Consider the following 18,706-nt stretch of genomic DNA (forward strand, 5'->3'; position numbering starts at 1 on the left):
GCTTGTGATCCGATTTTAAGTCCCAAAGTTGATCTCCAATCAAAACTTCCTCCATTTTTTCACACAAACCATGCGAGAAAATTATATAATCTACTATACTTGCTCCATTGTAAGTATTGCAAGTGAAATTACTGGACTTTGCCCATCTAGTCAAGCCATTACAAATGACTAAATCAAAGGCCCCACATAGAATAAGCAATTGTTCACCAAAGAGATTGTAGCCTTTGTCCTCTGAAATTCTTTCCCACTAATAATTACTCTCTTCTGTAAGCCAAATAGGGTCGAAGTATTCTTTACAACAAAGAATGCTAGCTTACTCACTTGCAGTCCTAGCACTGAAATCACCCACTATAAAGACTTCACCTAGCTGAGAATATCTTGCAATATCTACTTTTAAGTCTGCCACTGGATCTTGTGGTCAAGCCCTTTACCTTTGTAGATTTTTAAAACTTGTGGCGCAAAATAGCATGCTGCAATTCTGATGTGATTTTTATTTTCTAATATTTTAAACGAAATGAATTGTTTATTTGAGTCTTCTTTTTCTAACTGAATGAAACGACCTTCTTTCTCCCTCACTAAAACCATGATACCTCCATGTCCTTTCCCATTCCCCATTGCATTGTTTCACACTGCCATATTCCAATATCCTTCAAACAGAGGTGTCTTGCACCCTTCATGCTCATGTGTTTCTATGAGGCAAATTATGTCTCTATCTTCCACAGCAGGCCCTAACCCAAGTCCTCGTCTCCATGGACTAATCTTAAGGAAACTTGGATATGAATTAATTGCTATTTATTTTGACATGCAAGGCTCACATTTGAATCTTTGTCCTTGTTTTCCCATACTTACCTTGCTTCCCGATTTCCTGTTGAAAAGTTTGTGGACTCTTCTTTATTACCATTTTGTTGCTCTCTTTAGAAAGGAGGTCCAAATAGCGCTATCACAACTGTACCTTTATAAATCCATGCTCTCTTCCCTTCATCTCTTGCTGCACTAACCTTTAACATTTCCTCCCTCCTTTCCTCTTGTTGTTTTACAGTTAAAACTTCTTCTAGAAAAAAGCGAGAAACCCTCAAGAAATGCTTCTTGCTTAGAATGATATATTTATCACGCAAGCTAGGCATGATAACTTTTATGGGCCTGGCTCTCTCACTATTAAACTTGCCCACCCTCCATGCTTGGCATATTTGTCTTTGCCATAGCAACTTGTCTTTCAAGAAGTCTCTTGCAAGGTCAAGAGTACATTCATTTTTCTCAAAGTCTTTCACCCTTTAATAATTATATTTTCTGCTCTAGTTTGTCTTTCCTTGCCTTCTCTATCTTGCATGTTGTCAACCCGAATGTTTGTTTCTCCTTCCTTATTAACAAAATTGCTAATAACTTGAGCCCAAGTTTTGGAAACTTTAGTGGAATCTTATTTTCTTTCTTCTCTTGCTTTCTCTTCATGGTTGTCTATTTGGGCAATAATTTTCCCTTTATCCTAGGATGATTTCGCATTCACCACCTCTGTACTTTCCACTACAAATTTCTTTATATTTAATACATCCACCTTCATGCGTTGCCATTCTATCTTCCCTATTAAGAGAGCTTCCTGTAGCAATGTCACTTGTTCTTTCAAAACTTTATTGTTTTCTGCTAAAGCCTTGTTCTTCGTTGTTATTATATGAATTTTATGATCTCTTTCCTACTCTTTAGCTTCTAAAACCTCCAACCTTTGTTATACATTTAACAATTCTTTGACATAAAGATCAAATGAGAGGTGTGGATGTGGGACTAAAGGCAAAATCATCAATAACTTTTTCTGTAGACTTTTTGTTGCCACATGCTTATAGAGGGGACTTGTTTGAGTGCTTATTGTGAAGGGCTAGATTACTTTCCCTTTGAGACCAATTTTCCCTTGTCTGCTCCCATTTTAGACGAGCTAGTGTTCATTTTAAAATGCCCCAATATTGCTTGGCATTAACCCAAACCCACTTCTGAGTTTTGATGAATGAGGCAATTTTCACATGTACTAAATCATTTGTGGAGCACATTCTGAAATTTCTTGTCCATTGTCATGTTTGAATGCATTTGTTGTCCAACCTATTTTCTTTGATCACTGCGTGACTGTAGAAATCGGTCTGGGACCTACTCCTCGTTGCTGTTGTCTGAACACCGCTGCCCCTGTCTACTATTTGCTATTCGCTATCCCGTCTGCTATGCTATCCGCTGTAAGACTGCCTTCGACTACCCAGCACCCTAGAGACGCACTCTCGCACAAAAGAAACCAAACAATACACCGAAATAACCACAAGCCGCCCACGGAACAGAACCCTCGCACCCAGAAGCGAGACAGCTTTGGAACACGTACACCAGGTCAACCTCGACCTACCCCAAAGCCACTGAAGGAGGTTGACTCCGAATAACGATGCAGCAACCTGGCAATTTCTCGCCAGTTCCTTTCGCACTGCTCTGCTTAACACCGGGACCAGGAACAAAGCTCTTGCCCAAAACCACAGCGGACCAGAACTCACCCAAACGCCAGAAGCATGGAACTAAAAACACCCCCGAGGATCACTGCCACCGTCTAGCCTTCCGCCTGAGATTTTAATTTATAAATCGATAAAAAAACATTCTTTTTATCAACGTATTTTTCTAATTCAAATTTAATTATTAACAGTGATACTTACCTGTGTAGTTACCAGGCTTTAGCAGACCTAAGGGAAATGAACATTTCAAATTCTTACAGGTATGCCCTTCTTTTTTAATTTTCTCAATAGCTCATGGACTAAGTCCATTAACATATATATCATCCAAATCATCAGACACCCATGTCTGAAAAACAAACGGAAACACGGGCTCTATTGGTTCATGTTTTCATATACAATCGTTTCAGGGCAACCATTCTCATCGACACATCATAATCCATGAGAGCACACAACAGTAAAAAATGTACATTTGGAAGGCTGTCATGTCACATCATGTATACAAAATTGAGTTTTTCACTGATAAAAAAACAGTGCGAGAGAGACATTATCTTGTCTGAAAACAGGTTTATCTACATACATATATGCATGTTCTCTGAAAAAAAAATGTAGTAAGTATATGGACATCATTAACGTCAGTCTATACAATACAGTGTGCAACAAACTTGTTTGCTAATACCCCCATTGATATCAACACATCCACAATGCGTGGTGCACAGAACATTGTAAAATGTACATTGGAAGCTTGTCATGTCACGCACAAAATTTATATGCAAGTATGTGGGCGGTCATTGAAAGTGTAAAATATCATCAACGTCACAAGACTGTCTTTTTTGCTTGTGAATATCCTCGTGTTTAAAGATTCTTTGAAACATACTCATGTGATCCTTTACCACTAGCTGCTTAAGCATATCATCTTCAATTTGGAGAGCTTGCTGTTGCACATGCTGGCCAATATGGTCTCCACCTGAATTTTCTCCAACATAGATCAAACTCGACAGCAATTCTTTCCAATCTGCTTTTCTGCATTTTTCCTCTTCCAAAGTTCCGTGTGCCACAAGCTGATACACATGAACAACCTTCTTTTGACCTATGCGGAATGCACGGCCGATTGCTTGCTTTGTGCAAGATGGATTCCACACAAGATCCAGAAGGATCACCCGTGAAGCTTCTGTTAGATTGATTCCCATGCCACAAGCTTTGATTGATGCAAGCAGGACGCGTGCCTTTCCTGGTTGCTGACTGAATTTATCAATTATACCCTGACGCTCATGCAGATGGTGTTTCCCCTTGAGCAGTAGTATTTCTTGGCCTTTGCACCAATGGAAGTGGAACTCAAGAATTTCCTCCAAGAGTTGCAAAGGTGAAATATACTGGCAGAAAACCAATGCCTTTTCCCCTTTCTCACAACAGAGCCTGATGATATCAACCACAAATTTCAATTTGATCCCTTGAGTGTGATCTTTTCTGCATGTGCCCACTTCAAGGTCAGGATGGTTAACCCCCCAGTACTTTTCAATGAATACCAGATCTTTGAGAAGACATGGATGTATGGAGGCAATTGAGATCATCATCTCCAGCTCCACATTTGAACAGGTGGAATTTTTCATATGAACTATTTCATGTATTCTTCTGAAAAGTGTCTCTTGCAGGGGTGTTGGCCTTAACATCACGGTGTAGGTTCTTAAACCGGGAAGTTCATTTAAAATATCTCCTTTATAAACGTCAATAAAGTCTTCAGTCATGGATTTTAACAGTTGACGACATGCGCTTCTTTCTCTGCTTCTTCCAGTATTTATCCTTTTTAAAATTTGCTCCACAAAATAGCGTCTGGCTATCTTCTCCTTCACCACTTCCTCAGAGACTTCACTCTGGTGATTCTTCAGTTGCAAAATACGATCAACAAAGGTTGGTCTTGCCAAACAGAGTGTGTTGAAGTATTCTTCAAAATTGTTCTGAAACAAAGTTCCAGATAGCAGAATTCGCAGCCTTGTATTCACTCTCATTAACAAATTCCAAATCTTTGAGTTATGACTCCGAGGAATGTGGCCTTCATCAAGAATTAAAAGGCCTGGACTCATTCTAAGGTACCTTCCTATCTGCCTGGTCTCTTCAGACATTTTGTCATTGTCTTCATTGGAGAAAGTGTAAAACAAAGAGTAGCTCATTATCAACACACTTTCCTTCTTATGCCACTCATGTAGCATTTTTATGCTGTAAATATTATAGACCTGTCTGATGGGTGCTTTACATGACATAGACATTACAGATCCTCTAAAAGGGGACTCCCTCGTTGTGAAGTCTCTTAATGGGCTCAGAATATAAACGGGAATGTTAACATTCCACTTGTTAAACTCCCTTTTCCATGTATGGAGCATGCTTTTGGGGGCAATGATTAATGGTTTGCAGGCTGGAAACAAACTCAGATAACTTTGTAGGAAACTTATAATCATGAGTGATTTTCCTGTCCCAGGAGCATGAGCAATAACACAACCTCCAACACGATCACTGCATGATGATGCCTCCATTTCATCTGGGATTAATGAACCAGCAATGTTTCTCCACAGGAATTCAAATCCCCGTTTTTGGTGAGCATTCATTTTCTTCTCCAACTCTGGAATTATTTTCCATACAGAATTGGGCTTCTCAGACAAATCATGAGACTGGAAGGATGGTAATCCCTTTAAGGAATCCAAAATGTGAATTGCCATGTCTCTAGAACAATTATCCTCGTGCAAGTGATAGCTTGATATGCTTCTGCTTCTTCCTGAATTCCATACCCCCTGTACGTTGCAAGGTACAAATGGAATATCAGCCTATTTTGGATTAGAGAAGATACAATAACATCATTTTCCTATTTTGACCAAAGTTCATCCATAAACCACTATTTTTCATGTCCAATGGCAAAGTATCCATATCATGTGTTTACTTACAAATGGCTCAAAGATGTTATTTATCTCTGCTTTTACAAAATTGCATAACTGGCAAATAAGTCCAACTTCTTCATCCAAGACAAACTCGTGCCCATCAATGCAAAAATGATTGTCTTCATCATCTTCTATATCTACTTCCGTCAAGTTGCCAGTTATTGCTGTTTTTCTCGGGTCCTATGCCAATCAACCAATGGAAGACTATCAGCACAAATAAAATCATCAAACAAAAAGGATGAGTATTTTATCTTTAAGGTTTCTGCGATCATCATAATTGCTTAGATCTTCTTCCGGATTCATCGCATTAGGTTTCTTTAGGATGAGATTGAGCAATCACAATTTTTGGATTGCTTTAGCACATAGCAATCAAGTACTTCTTTAATGTATCTTCCGTAATATTTTACCTGGTTGAGAAGACTCACTAATTTGATTATGCAAATAGATTGAAATCCAGAGCTACATAAACACAAGGCAAGCCCCTCAGAGAATTAAGACAGTTGCTCCCACTCTCTCTTTCTATGTATATAATTTGATGCATTGGAAACTGCCAAGTTCGCATAAGCACATTTACCAAAGATAATAACCATTACTTGAAAATAAGGTGTGATATGATATGAACATCATAATAGCAATACAAGAAAAAAACCCACATAACAAATAGTAAATATGTATTGTATAACTGTACATAAGCTATACTCTCATTTGTATTATCACTCCGTGTAGGAGGACAGGATTATGGCAATCACTTTATCTTTGACTATGTATTAATTAATCTTTTGATTGTAAATTTTTGCATTTATTATATTGTTTTACATTAACATAATATATTGTTTATATTGGTGGATAGATTTGAAGTGTTCTTGAAATCTTGGGCCACTGCAAGTCAAGACTCCAATTTTTTTTTAACTTCCGTTCCTTCCTAGAATAATGTTCCTGAATTTAATTTCATGATTTTGGCAATTTTTTCTATTATGGGACCCACGAAATTTTTGGACTAAGACTTAGGAGATGGGGGCTGAAATCATTTTGTTAGTGGGAGGTGGGGGCCACACCCACATGGAGTATGCACTTCCTTGGAGGAAGGCACCTCAAAATCTATAAATAGAAGGGGCCTAACAACTATTGGGGTCTTTTGTCAATCTAACATTTCTCTTGTTGCTCGAGCTGCTTAGTCGAGTCACAGTGTTGTTCAGTGCAAAGCTTTCCAAGGGGAGAGTTCACCCTTCTTTCACCTACGAGTGCCACCTAGGAAGGTAAGATTGTGCCATATTGGAGGGAGATTTGTGGAGCTCAAGGTGCATTGTACAACCATTTCACTCAGCGAATTTCGTGCTCCAGGAGGACGCAGTAGGGGATCACGTGCCACTTATTTCAGCTATCTTCCAAGTGGCATTTGTTGAGGGGGAATTTTGCATAGTTACTCTAGGGGAAGACCAAGCTTGGTGAAGAGTTTTGGGGTTAGAGATTGCTGCATTGAGGCAGGCCGAATTCTTCTCACCCAAGGCCAGTGCAGGAGCCCAATTCTAGGCACACGTGGGAGGTTGAGGAAAGGAGTTGGGGAGATGGATTGTACCGGGGATTTGAGGAAGTCATCCAGGAAGTAGAATTTAGCATTTTTGGAGTGATTGGAGGGTTGCTTTAGTGCATTTCCAGACAGACCATATTTTCTAGCCAGTTTGAGGAGGACGTGGTATTTGGGGCCAATTTTCAGTGGTCAAAACTAGACCAAACCCTTTCTAGGTTTTGGAGAGTTTACTGATAGGAGTCTGGGGCTAATTTTGCATAATTTTCTAAGCACTAGAGGTGGGTCTTTCGAGAGTTCTTTTCCAACACACAGTGCATCTCCTCTTGAGCAGCGCAGAGCATTTTTGGGGCAGCTCACTCTCTCATCTGGACGTTGTATTCTCCAACCTGGGGCTTGTCTAGATTGCCATTGAGGCAAGCCTAGGTGTGCTCCTTCCATACTCATTGTATTGTTGCTCCAAATTTATAATAAAATGGCTGAGCTGGATGGTGTTTTTCAGTGATCACATGGGTGTTTACTTATATTTCTGAATTTTGTGTATGTATGTCAACTATTGCTTTGTTTATCACTGTTTTTCCTAATTACGAATATTACAATGGTATCAGAGCTCCGTTCTTGGCTCATCCATGTAGATCTTTCCTATGAACGAAGAGGATAGGTAGGACATTACTTATCGAAGGTAGAGATACTGGAGCAGAGAAAGAGAGCTAGAGATCACACCTGATACTGAGACACCCGGGAAAGCAATAGTGGTGGCAAATATGGGGGAGTCAAGGAGCAAGGAGGAAGCAACATTTCATAGCCTCTTAAAGGCCCTAAATGATTTAGCCAAAGGGAAAAAGGAGATGTTGGAGGAACTCAAGCAACAGAATAGGGACAAGAGCATCCATCATGAGTTCCTATTTAGGGATACTTCAGGGGCCTCACAACAGTATGACCACCCTTCACCAGCCACTCACCCAATAGCTTTCAGTGGGCCAACCAGGACTACGCTTCCTAGATTTTTACCTTCGTTATCGAGTGAGCAAGGTGGGCCGGATGATCAGATGCCCATGGGAGATTATTTCCAAGAATGGCAATCCACGGGGGAAGATTTCAAAGCATCTTTGTCCTTCAGAGATTACTGCCACCTCAAGCAAAACGAGAAAGGCAGGAGCAGTGGGGGGTCTAGCACGCAGAGTTCAAAGTTGCAGCGTACCATTGGGAGGATGTATTTTCCCACATATGATGGATCTACCAAGTGCACAACTTGAGCTTGGGTGGAGAAGTTGGATACCTATTTCCAACTTAACCGGATGGCAAAGGTGGAAGGCATCAAAATGGCTACCTTGCACTTCGAGGGAGAGGCACACGATTGGTGGTTTCATGGCTTGACAATGCTAGGGCATGCTAGCGTGACCTCTTATGAGGACTTTACACGAGCAGTGGTGAAGCACTTTGATAGGAGGGACCCAAAGGCTCATTTTGGAGAGCTCACCCAGCTCAAGCAGACTGGCCATCCAAAGCAATATATATCAAAGTTTTTGAGAGTCTCAATCATGGTGCCAGATTTGTCCGATGCCAGGCGGGTGTACACAATTGTAGAGAGCTTGTTTGAGCCATTGCGTGGGCTGATGAGATCTCGCAGACCCACTACTTTGCAAGAGGTTGTGACTTGTGCCAAGGATTTGCAAGGGGCAATCCCCAAGACTTGAGCACCCATACCATCACAGGCTCCCTACCCAGAGAAGGGACATGACACAAGGCCAGCACCACAGCTAGCAGTTTGGTAGCATGGACTATTAGATGAGGAGACCAGGAGAGACCTACGGAGGAGGAAGCTATGCTTCACTTGTCGGGAGCCTTGGGCACCAGGCCATAGATGTACAATGGGAAAGGCCCATTACATTGAGGTCTTCTATGATAGTGGCCAGGAGGATGATGTGGAGTTGGAGATAGGCGGGTTTGATAGCAAGACGCGTGTAGAGAGGGGACCACCACCACCAGCACCACCTAGGGGAGCATCTTTCACACAATTTGGAGGAGTCCTAGCTTCTTTGCATGGGGTTCCCAAATTTTTTACCCTAAGGATCAAAGGCACAATGCAGGGGCATCGTGACTCTTTTCTAGTAGACAGTGGGGCCACCCACAATTTCATTTGATGCACAGATGGTTCAGAGGCGGGGTATCACTACAAAGGAGTTTGAGGGGTTTTCAGTCCTAGTGTTGAGGGATAGTACCATGCAGCATACCCGATATGTCCCCGCTTTGATAGTGACCATGGGGAACTACTTGATGACGAATCATTTCTTCATGGTGGATGTACCAAACACCAATGTGGTGATGGGTGTCCAGTGGCTCTACTCCCTTGGGCGGGTCACTACGGATTGGAGGAAGTTGGAGATGAAGTTCACAGGGTCAGATGGCAAGTTAGTTGTTCTTTGGGGCATGCATTCATATCCTCCATAGACAGTTTAAGTGCACAGGATGGAGGCTAACTTGAGGCATGTGGACATAGCAATGGCAGTGGAGTTGAGGATTTCTAAGTATGGGGGACAGCCCAAGCCACCACACCCCAACATACAGGCCATCTTGGATAGGTATCTGGTAGTGTTTAGGGACGCAACACCAAGGCAACCCCCTGACAGAGGATTTGAGCACACGATTGAGCTAGAGTTGGGGGTACAAGCGGTTATTACCACTCCATATAGACATCCCAAGGCCTACACGGATGAGATTGAGCGAGCCATTCAGGAGTTACTAGCACTTGGGCATGTGAGGCCTAGCTCTAGCCCCTTCGCTTCATTAGTTGTTATGGTGAAGAAGAAGGATGGGACATTGCGCATGTGCATAGATTACCGAGCACTCAACAAGAAGACCCTGAAGAACCGCTACCCCATTCCACGCATTGATGAGCTTAGAGGAGCCAAGTACTTCTCTGAGATAGACTTGCATTTGGGGTACCACCAAATCAGAGTGAGGGATCAGGACATCCTCAAGACGACCTTCAGATGCCACTATGGAAATTTTGAGTTCTTGGTTATGCCCTTCAGGCTAACCAACACACCTGCCACCTTTCAGTCCTGCATGAACCATGTGTTACGTGGGCAGTTGCGGAAATTTGTATTGGTATTCTTCGATGCCATTTTGCTTTACAGCGTGACCTAGGAGGAGCATCTACAACACTTGGAGGCGGTGTTATGCATTTTAGAGGAGCAACAGTTCCACGCCAAACTGTCCAAGTGCGAGTTTGGGTTGATAAAGATGCTCTAATGTGACTCAGAATGTCACTGAGTTGAGGGGCTTCGTGGCATATGCACCTATTACAAGAAGTTCGCGAAGGGCTTCTCACAATTGGCAACTCCCCTCACAAATCTGACCAAGAAGGGGGATTTTGCATGGACAAATAGAGCATAGTCAACATTTGAGCACTTCAAGGAGGTGATGAGCAATTGTCCAGTAGTAGCACTCCCAGATTTCACTCAGCCCTTCACCTTGGAGTGTGATGCATCAGGTGAAGGAGATGGCATAGTATTGTCACAGGATGGCCACCCCATCGCTTTTGAGAGCTAGAAGCTCCTTCTGCATCAGAGGTCGTATTCTATTTACGACAAGGAGATATTGGCCATTATGCATGCATTGGCCAAATTCCAACAGTACCTAGTGGGCAACAAATTTAGAGTGAAGACTGACCACAACAGTCTTCGTCATTTCATGGGGCAACAGGGCTTCAATGACAGGCAACAGAGTTGGGTTAGCAAGATCCAGGCCTATGATTTTGACATTGAGTATGTCAAGGGCAAGCACAATATAGTAGCAGATACATTAGCCAAGATGCCCGCGACACTTTCACTCATGAGCATTTGTCATGATTGGAAGACACAGTTGTTGGTAGAGTACTCCAAAGATCGACGGGCGTGTGATGTTTTGGAGGGTACACATGCTGATGAGTGTTACAAGGTGATGGTTGACATCATCTACTACAAAGGACGCATATTCTTGGTGTCAGGTTCACAATTGAGGGAGAGGATTCTCCACGCAGCCCATGACTCCCTATTGTCAAGACACCAGGGGTTCTTGAAGATGTACAGGACGATCAGAGAGCGCTTCACGTGGAAGGGCCTCAAGGGAGATGTGTTGAGGTATGTGCAAGAGTGTGAGGCTTGTCAAAGGAACAACAGAGAGTTGACCCATCCAGTCGGGTTGTTGCAGCCACTTCCCATTCCTAAGGGAAAATGGGAAAGTATCTCTACGGATTTTATCATGGGGCTTCCTATGGTGTAGGGTAGAGATTGTATATATGTGGTGGTGGATCGGTTGATCAAATATGCACATTTCTTTGCTATTCTAGCCCAGTATTTTGCTTCCAAGTAGCAGAGCTGTTTTTCAAGGAGGTCTTCCGCTTACATGGTCTACCCAAGACCATAGTCAGTAACAGGGACACCTGCTTCATGGGAGCATTCTAGCAAGAGTGTTTCCAATTAGTGGGCACAAAGTTCACCCCCAGCACCAGTTACCACCCACAGACAGACGACCAAACTAAGAGGGTCAACAAATGGTTAGAGGGCTACCTACGAAACTATGTGACCAGGCAACAGAGAGCATGGATCCAGTGGTTGCATTTGGGCAAGCACTACTACAACACCACCCACCACATGTCCATTGGTATGTCACCTTTCCGTGACTTGTATGGTTATGACGCTTTATCTTTTGCTGACATTGTTTTTGGAGACAGTCGGGCCCCAAAGACCAAAGATTGGATCCAAGATATCCTCAAGGCTCTCAAGGAAAAACTGTTGACAGCTCAGAATCAACAGAAAGTGTATGCAAACAGACACAGGATTGAGAGGCAGTTTGAGAAGGGGGACATAGTCTTCCTGCGGCTACAACCACATAGATAGTCCATGCTAAAACATAAGGGGGCCGAGAAGCTAGAATCCTGTTTTTATGGGCCATACTAGTTGATTAGGAGAGTTGAGGAGGTGGCCTATGAGCTAGATCTTCCACCAGGAATCAAGGTCCACAATGCTTTTCATGTCTCATGCCTCAAACAGCCATAGAGTTACCTCCACTAGATAATGAGGGACATCTTGTGTTAGAGCCGGAGGCCATTTTGGAGACTAGAGAAAGGAAGTTGAGGAGCAGAACCATCAGAGAATACTTGGTACACTAGAGAAATTTACCGGATGAGGATGCCACTTGGGAGGGTGAGCACATACTTCAGCATCCAGCACTGCATTTGCTTGGGGACAAACAACATTTGGGAGGGGAGGACTGTGATGTTCCTTCCTAGAATAATTTCCCTGAATTTAATTTCACAATTTTGTCTATTATGGGGCCCACGAAATTTTTGGACCAAGACTTAGGAGATGGAGGCCGAAATCATTTTGTTAGTGGGAGGTGGAGGCCACACCCACATGGAGTATGCACTTCCTTGGAGGGAAATTCGAGTTGCTAAGGTAGGAGGTCGAAATGCTTGATGGGGGGGCCCACATGGGGAAGGAAACTCAAAAATTATAAATAGAAGGGTCCTAACAGCTATTGGAGTCTTTTGTCAATCTAACATTTCTCTTGTTGCTCGAGCTACTTGGTCGGGTAACAGTGTTGTTCAGCGCAGAGATTTCCAAGGGGAGAGCTCACCCTTTTTTCGGTGGACTACGAGTCCCCCCTAGGAAGGTAAGATTGTGCCATATTGGAGGGAGATTTGTGGAGCTCAGGGTGCATCGAACAGCCATTTCACTCAACAAATCTTGTGCTCCAGGAGGATGCAGTAGGGGATCATGTGCCACTTATTTCAGCTATCTTCTGGGTGGCATTTGCTGGGAAAATTTTTGCATAGCTACTCCAACAGAAGACAAAGCTTGGTGAAGAGTTTTGGGGTCAGAGATTGTTGCATTGAGGAAGGTCGAATTCTTCTCACCCAAGGCCAGCGCAGGAGCCCAATTCTAGCCACACGTGGGAGGTTGAGGAAAGGGGTTGGGGAGTTGGATTGTACCGGGAATTTGAGGAAGTCATCCGATGAGTAGAATTCAACACTTTTGGAGTGATTGGAGGGCTTCTTTAGTGCATTTCCAGACAGGCCATATTTTCCATCCAGTTTGAGGAGGACGTGGTACTTGGGGCCAATTTTCGGAGGTCAGAAATAGACCAAAACCTTTATGGGTTTTGGTGGGTTTATTGAGAGGAGCCCTGTGCTAATTTTGCAGAAATTTTTGAGCAGCGGAGGTGCGACTTTCAACAGTTCTTTTCCAGCAAACAATGCATCTCCTCTTGGGCATCGCAGGGCATTTTTGGGGCAGCTCACTCTCTCATCAAGGTGTTGTATTCTCCAACCTGGGGCTTGTCTAGCTTGCCATTGAGGTAAGCCCAGGTGCACTCCTTTCATACCCATTGTACTATTGCTCCAAATTTATAATAAAATGGCTTAGTTGGATGGTGTTTTTTGGTGATCACATGGGTGTTTACTTATATTTCTGAATTTTGTGTATGCATTTCAATTTTCAACTATTGCTTTGTTTATCACTGTTTTTCCTATAAAAGTGGATTAGCTATTTTTTAAAGCCAAAAAACTCCAATTTTTATCGAGTTTTTCATTAATTAACTAATTTTTAAAGCCAAAAAAACATAAAAAGTAAAAACATTTAGTCTATCAAAATGACATTTAATATAGTTAGTCGTAATTAATTTAGATTGATAATATATATTATGTTTATAATAAATTATAATTAATTATTAATATATATTTTTAATATATAATATTAATTAATTAACATTAAAATATCGAATACCACTATATATTATAACATTAATTCTAATAATTTTTTAAACTAGAATGAGGATTTTGTATTATATTCAATTATGCAAATACATCAAGAAGTACATATCTAAGTTGACGAAATTTAATACAAACCCCTCTAATCCAAAAGTACTACAACCTCATTTAGAGGATCACTATTTTGAACATCAAGAGGGATGGTTTTGTAGGTGTACACCTTACAAAAATGCCTTAGCAAAAAAAAATTAGAAACCATTCCACCTTTGAATACTTGTATAGTCCTTTACCATTATAAACCTGCTACAGTCTTGAACAAGTAGTTCATTTAAGTCCAGACAATTGACATATTTTGGATTGCTTGAACTGCTAGTGTGATTCAAACTAAGAGTTAAACTATTGACCTATGCTTGAAGCTCCTCAATCTACATGCGCAACACATCCACTTCCTCTTCATTTTCAACTACTTTTTCTTTTACTCCTTGAAGATACTCCATCACCCAGGAAGTTGATGTAATGTGTTTGTGTTTTAATTTAAGAGTTAGAACGTATAATTGTAAAGAATCTATCTTCCTCGCAAGTTGGGTTATTGACTTCTTATGGTTGCACACTATGATTAAACTGACGCTATGTCCAACAACAATAACTTTCACCAAGTAAAAAATACAACAATTCAAAATTTTGAATAATGTTATGAGAGCGACACAAAGCCCACAAAACTTGGCTTGAAAATCAGATAAGAGCCCCTGGGCTCTCTTACTGAACCTAATGAGCAAACCAACGAAAACACCCCACATTCGCCACAATCCTCAACCACCAAATTATTAGGCTGACTATTGGCTCCATCAATCGAAAGTTTGCCACGATCGTAATTTTTCTACCTGAATATCCCAAAACCAACATGTAGTCGGCTGGAACCTCATTGAATTCTTCACAATCTTGCCAATCAATTAGTAGGTTGGTAGTTGACTCACTTGATTGATAATTTTCCATGAACAAAATATACCCACAAAAAATCTCCCCAATTCAACCAAGGAACATCCTCAATTAAATATAGAGAACTATTCCATAATTCCAAATAGGCACAGGAGACTCTTTTCACCCTATTTTTGAAGTTTTCCTCATTCCAAATTACTATCTCCACACTATAGGCATGCAACTAAACACTTAAGTGATCAATTTTATAACTAACCTGTACATTACTTGCTTGATTTCCAGTGAAGGGTGGCAATGGGATAATCCTGGGCCAACCCTTTGCATGAATCCTACATCTGAGAGACCACCGAGCAACATTACTCTTCACAATTATCCCTTGTTGGAGAATGATATTAGCCCACCTGTGCCTGATCTGAAATGAAGGGAACTTCGTAATTAGATGCCAAAGAAGGATTATCATCCCGAACTTCAAATTCATATATTAAGTGGGATATAAGTGCTTGGCTTGTCTCCATGCTTATTAATCATTTGGGTTGCCACATTGCCCATAGGCCCCCCTATTTTTTATGTAACAACATGTTTTTTTCTTCCATTCTTGATTTATCAAGAGAAATTGATTTAAGTGATCAATTTTATAACTAACCTATGCATTACTTGCGCCACAAAGAGGACGTCTCCATAGAGAAATAAAGCTTTTCATCTCGTTGTCGTTGTAGTAGCATGAGCCGAGGTCGAAGGGAAACTTTGTTTCTTGATTTCCAGTGAAGGATGACAATGGGATAATCCTGGGCCAACCCTTTGCATGAATCCTACATCTGAGAGATCACTGAGCAACATTACTCTTCACAATTATCCCTTGCTGGAGAATGATATTAGCCCACCTATGCCCGATCTAAAATGAAGGGAACTGTGTACTTAGATGCCAAAGAAGGATTATCATCCCAAACTGCAAATTCATATATTAAGTGGGATATAAGTGCTTGGCTTGTCTCCATGCTTATTAATCATTTGGGTTGCCACATTGCCCATAGGCCCCCCTATTTTTTATGTAACAAAATGTTTTTTTGTTCCATTCTTGATTTATCAAGAGAAATTGATTTCAAGTTAAATTAGGGGATTAAGAAGGCCTAAAAATCCCATTTACTCTCAACTCCCCCAACCCCAATTTACAACCTTCATTCGCTAAATAATCGGCCTCTCTATTCAAGGCACAAAGAACATGAAAATATGCTATTGAAGGTATTGTTTCTGCCAATTTTCTTATTCTTTTCATAAGGATCTCTAAAGATTTCTCCTTTGGGCTAGACCCCTTGACCAAAAGCTAAAGTATGAGAAGAGAATCTCCCAACACTGTGCGTGAATGGACTTGATTTCTTTAGCCAATTGAAGGCCTTGGAAGAGACCATTGATTTCCGCTTAGTTGTTCATCAAATGTCCTAAACCCCATGAATACTCTAGAACTTTAGTTTCTTTGGCATCATAAAGCACCCCTCTCCCTCCTACCACCCCTAATATTAATTCTAATATTCCTAATTAACTAATTCATAATTAACCAAACATTTTTTCATAAGAAAAATAGATTTTATATTTATAGAAAATGAATATACATGTTTCTGACTATTATGTTCATTGTCTTCCTACCTTCTCATATGAAGGAGAAATTGTTTTCCTTTCCTTCGAGTATGTATGCCTTTTATCTATGCCCTCTAGTGTTGCTTACAAAAAATACACCTTTCTTTGAATCTCTTGATCATATATTTCTTACAATGTTGTAATCCTTTACTCAAATATATAGAAAATGAAAAAAAAAAAATCAAAAACCAAAAGACCTACATGAGAATAACAAGAAGAGAGTTGAAGTTGTTAAGAGTGTATGTTTATTTGATCCACGACCTCCTCATCCAAGACTGCAATATTTAAAACTTGGCTTGTGTGCATCTCCAAACCTTCCTTTGAAAGAGAATCAGCCTGAATGTTGACTTCTTGGAGAATGTGGGTGAAAGACGTCAATTCAAATGACTGAAGAGCCTAACAAATGCCTTAAGCCACCATCTGGAGATATATATTCTCAATTTCTAGCTTGTTTAAGGAATCATTCATGATTTGTAGCTTTGTTACATGTTTTTTGGGATGCAACAAAGAGGATTGTGTGGAAGGCAATGAATTTTGTATGATTGTTTGATTCCCATCCTACGCAATATCGAACAAGGAAGTGATGATTTTGTGAGAGGAGCAATATGACTCCAATGCCACATTTGGGAGGGTGTCCTTGGGAGGCACCATGAAAATATCCCCAAGGAATTTCTTTACTGATCTAAGGCTGAATAGGAATGTGCGACTAGTTGACCTTGGGATTAGTTTTGTATTCATTGCATGGTTTTGTAATGAAACCCAATAAGAACTCTATGGGAATGTCTTTTGATTGGAAGATATTTGCATTCCTTTCCCACAAAATAATGTTAATCAGAGTACATGGAAAAGCTACAAATTACTTGTTTAAGTTGTTCTTAATTTAGGACTTGAAGTTTTCGAAGCAAGATATTCATAAAGGACAATGGTTGGGTCCAACCCAACCGCATGTTAGGCCTACACCCCATGTCAAGAGTTTATTGTTCAAAGCTAGCCACGTGCCAAATGATAAACATACCAAACTGGATCAGACTGCAGAGAAGGGGTTCTTCGTTGGATAAAATGAAACCTCAAAGGCATACATAATCTACATTCCTAGCAATCAGAACACTGTAGTAAGGCAAGACGTGAAGTTCATGGAGGACTGAGCTTTCAGGAGATCTCGTGAGATGCCTGCAGGTGATCAGAATTAGTCAGTTGAAGCTCCTTTGGTCCAACAACAGGGGCAACCAGTGGGATAGGCAGGAGTACAGTCACAAGGATCGAGTACTATGACAAGTACCAGTATTTCCTCAGGTGCAGGAAATCCGAGGAGTTCTCAGCAACTGGAGCAGTAGAGGCAGGATGAGGAGGAGTTGGCTGAACCTCCCACGACTAGTGGTCGAGCGAGCAGAGAGGTTCGTTAGACATTCAGAGATGCAGAGAAATTTATTGGAACTCCTAGGACAAACAAAAGACAGCGCAAATAGCTTGACATGTACCAAGCGTTGGTGGCGCAGGTTGCAGAACCTTCTAACTTTCACGAGGCCACACAACATCAAGTCTTAGTAGAAGAGTATAGCTCTATCATGAAAAATGATGTTTGGGAGGTAGTGCCAAGGCCAGAAGATAGATCAATTGTAAGTTCTAGATACATCTACAAGATCAAATATGTTGCAGAAGACAGTGTGGAAAAGTACAAGGGTAGGTTCGTGGCAAAGGGGTGTGCACAAAAAGAAGGGATAGATTATGAGGAGACCTTCACCCCAGTTTCCAGATACACTTCTATCCGATTAGTTATGTCCCTAGAAGCTCAGATGGGATGGCAGATTCACCAAATGGACGTCAAGACAGCCTTCTTGAACGGGGTGATAGAGGAAGAAGAGTACATGGAATAGCCAAAGGGCTTTGAGACTCATCAGAGGTGAACTCATGTGTGCAGACTGAAGAAATATTTATACGGACTCAAGCAAGCTCCTAGGGCATGGTATGGTAGGATTGACAGACAATTGCAGCAGATGGGATTCATCAAGAGTGACGCAGATCCCAACCTTTACTATTTGATGGTAGAGGGTGAGTCACTCATTCTAGTTTTGTATGTGGATGATCTCTTTTTGACTGGATCATCAGGGCTCATAAAGGACTGGAAGAGGAACCTGACAGCAGAGTTTGACATGAAGGATTTGGGGTTGATGCACTATTTCCTAGGATTGGAAGTGTGGCAGAAGGATGTGGAGATCTTCCTTGGGCAAGGAAGATATGCTACAGATATTCTGAAGAGGTTCAAAATGCAAGATTGTAGACCCATATCTACACCCATGATCACCAACTGGAAGAAGATAGATGCATCGAATGACAAGGATGTCGACCCCACCTTGTATAGACGGCTTATTGGGTCTCTCATTTATTTGGTCAACACTAGGCCAAATATTTGCTTCGCAGCCAATACCCTAAGTCAGTTCATGGTAGAGTCAAAGAGGGTACATTGGGC

The 18,706-nt window shown here is 41.3% G+C and overlaps 1 protein-coding gene across 1 annotated transcript in view; it reads right to left on the bottom strand.

The window, feature by feature from the left end:
• Nucleotides 1–3,062: 3,062 nt before the first annotated feature.
• Nucleotides 3,063–18,706, bottom strand: part of LOC149181667 (SNF2 domain-containing protein CLASSY 1-like) — a 173,418-nt gene continuing 157,774 nt past the window's right edge. The window contains exons 5-6 of the mRNA XM_089416667.1: nt 5,399–5,572; nt 3,063–5,248 (exon numbers count right to left, since the gene is read on the bottom strand). Of these exons, the coding sequence (XP_089272793.1) occupies nt 3,254–5,248; nt 5,399–5,572 (2,169 nt within the window). The 3' untranslated portion in view covers nt 3,063–3,253. The remainder of the gene's footprint in view (nt 5,249–5,398; nt 5,573–18,706) is intronic.

Source organism: Pinus tabuliformis, chromosome 3_2 (assembly GCF_031772625.1).
Source record: "Pinus tabuliformis cultivar Carrire ecotype Pingquan chromosome 3_2, CPIR1, whole genome shotgun sequence".
Taxonomy (NCBI): Eukaryota; Viridiplantae; Streptophyta; class Pinopsida; order Pinales; family Pinaceae; genus Pinus; species Pinus tabuliformis.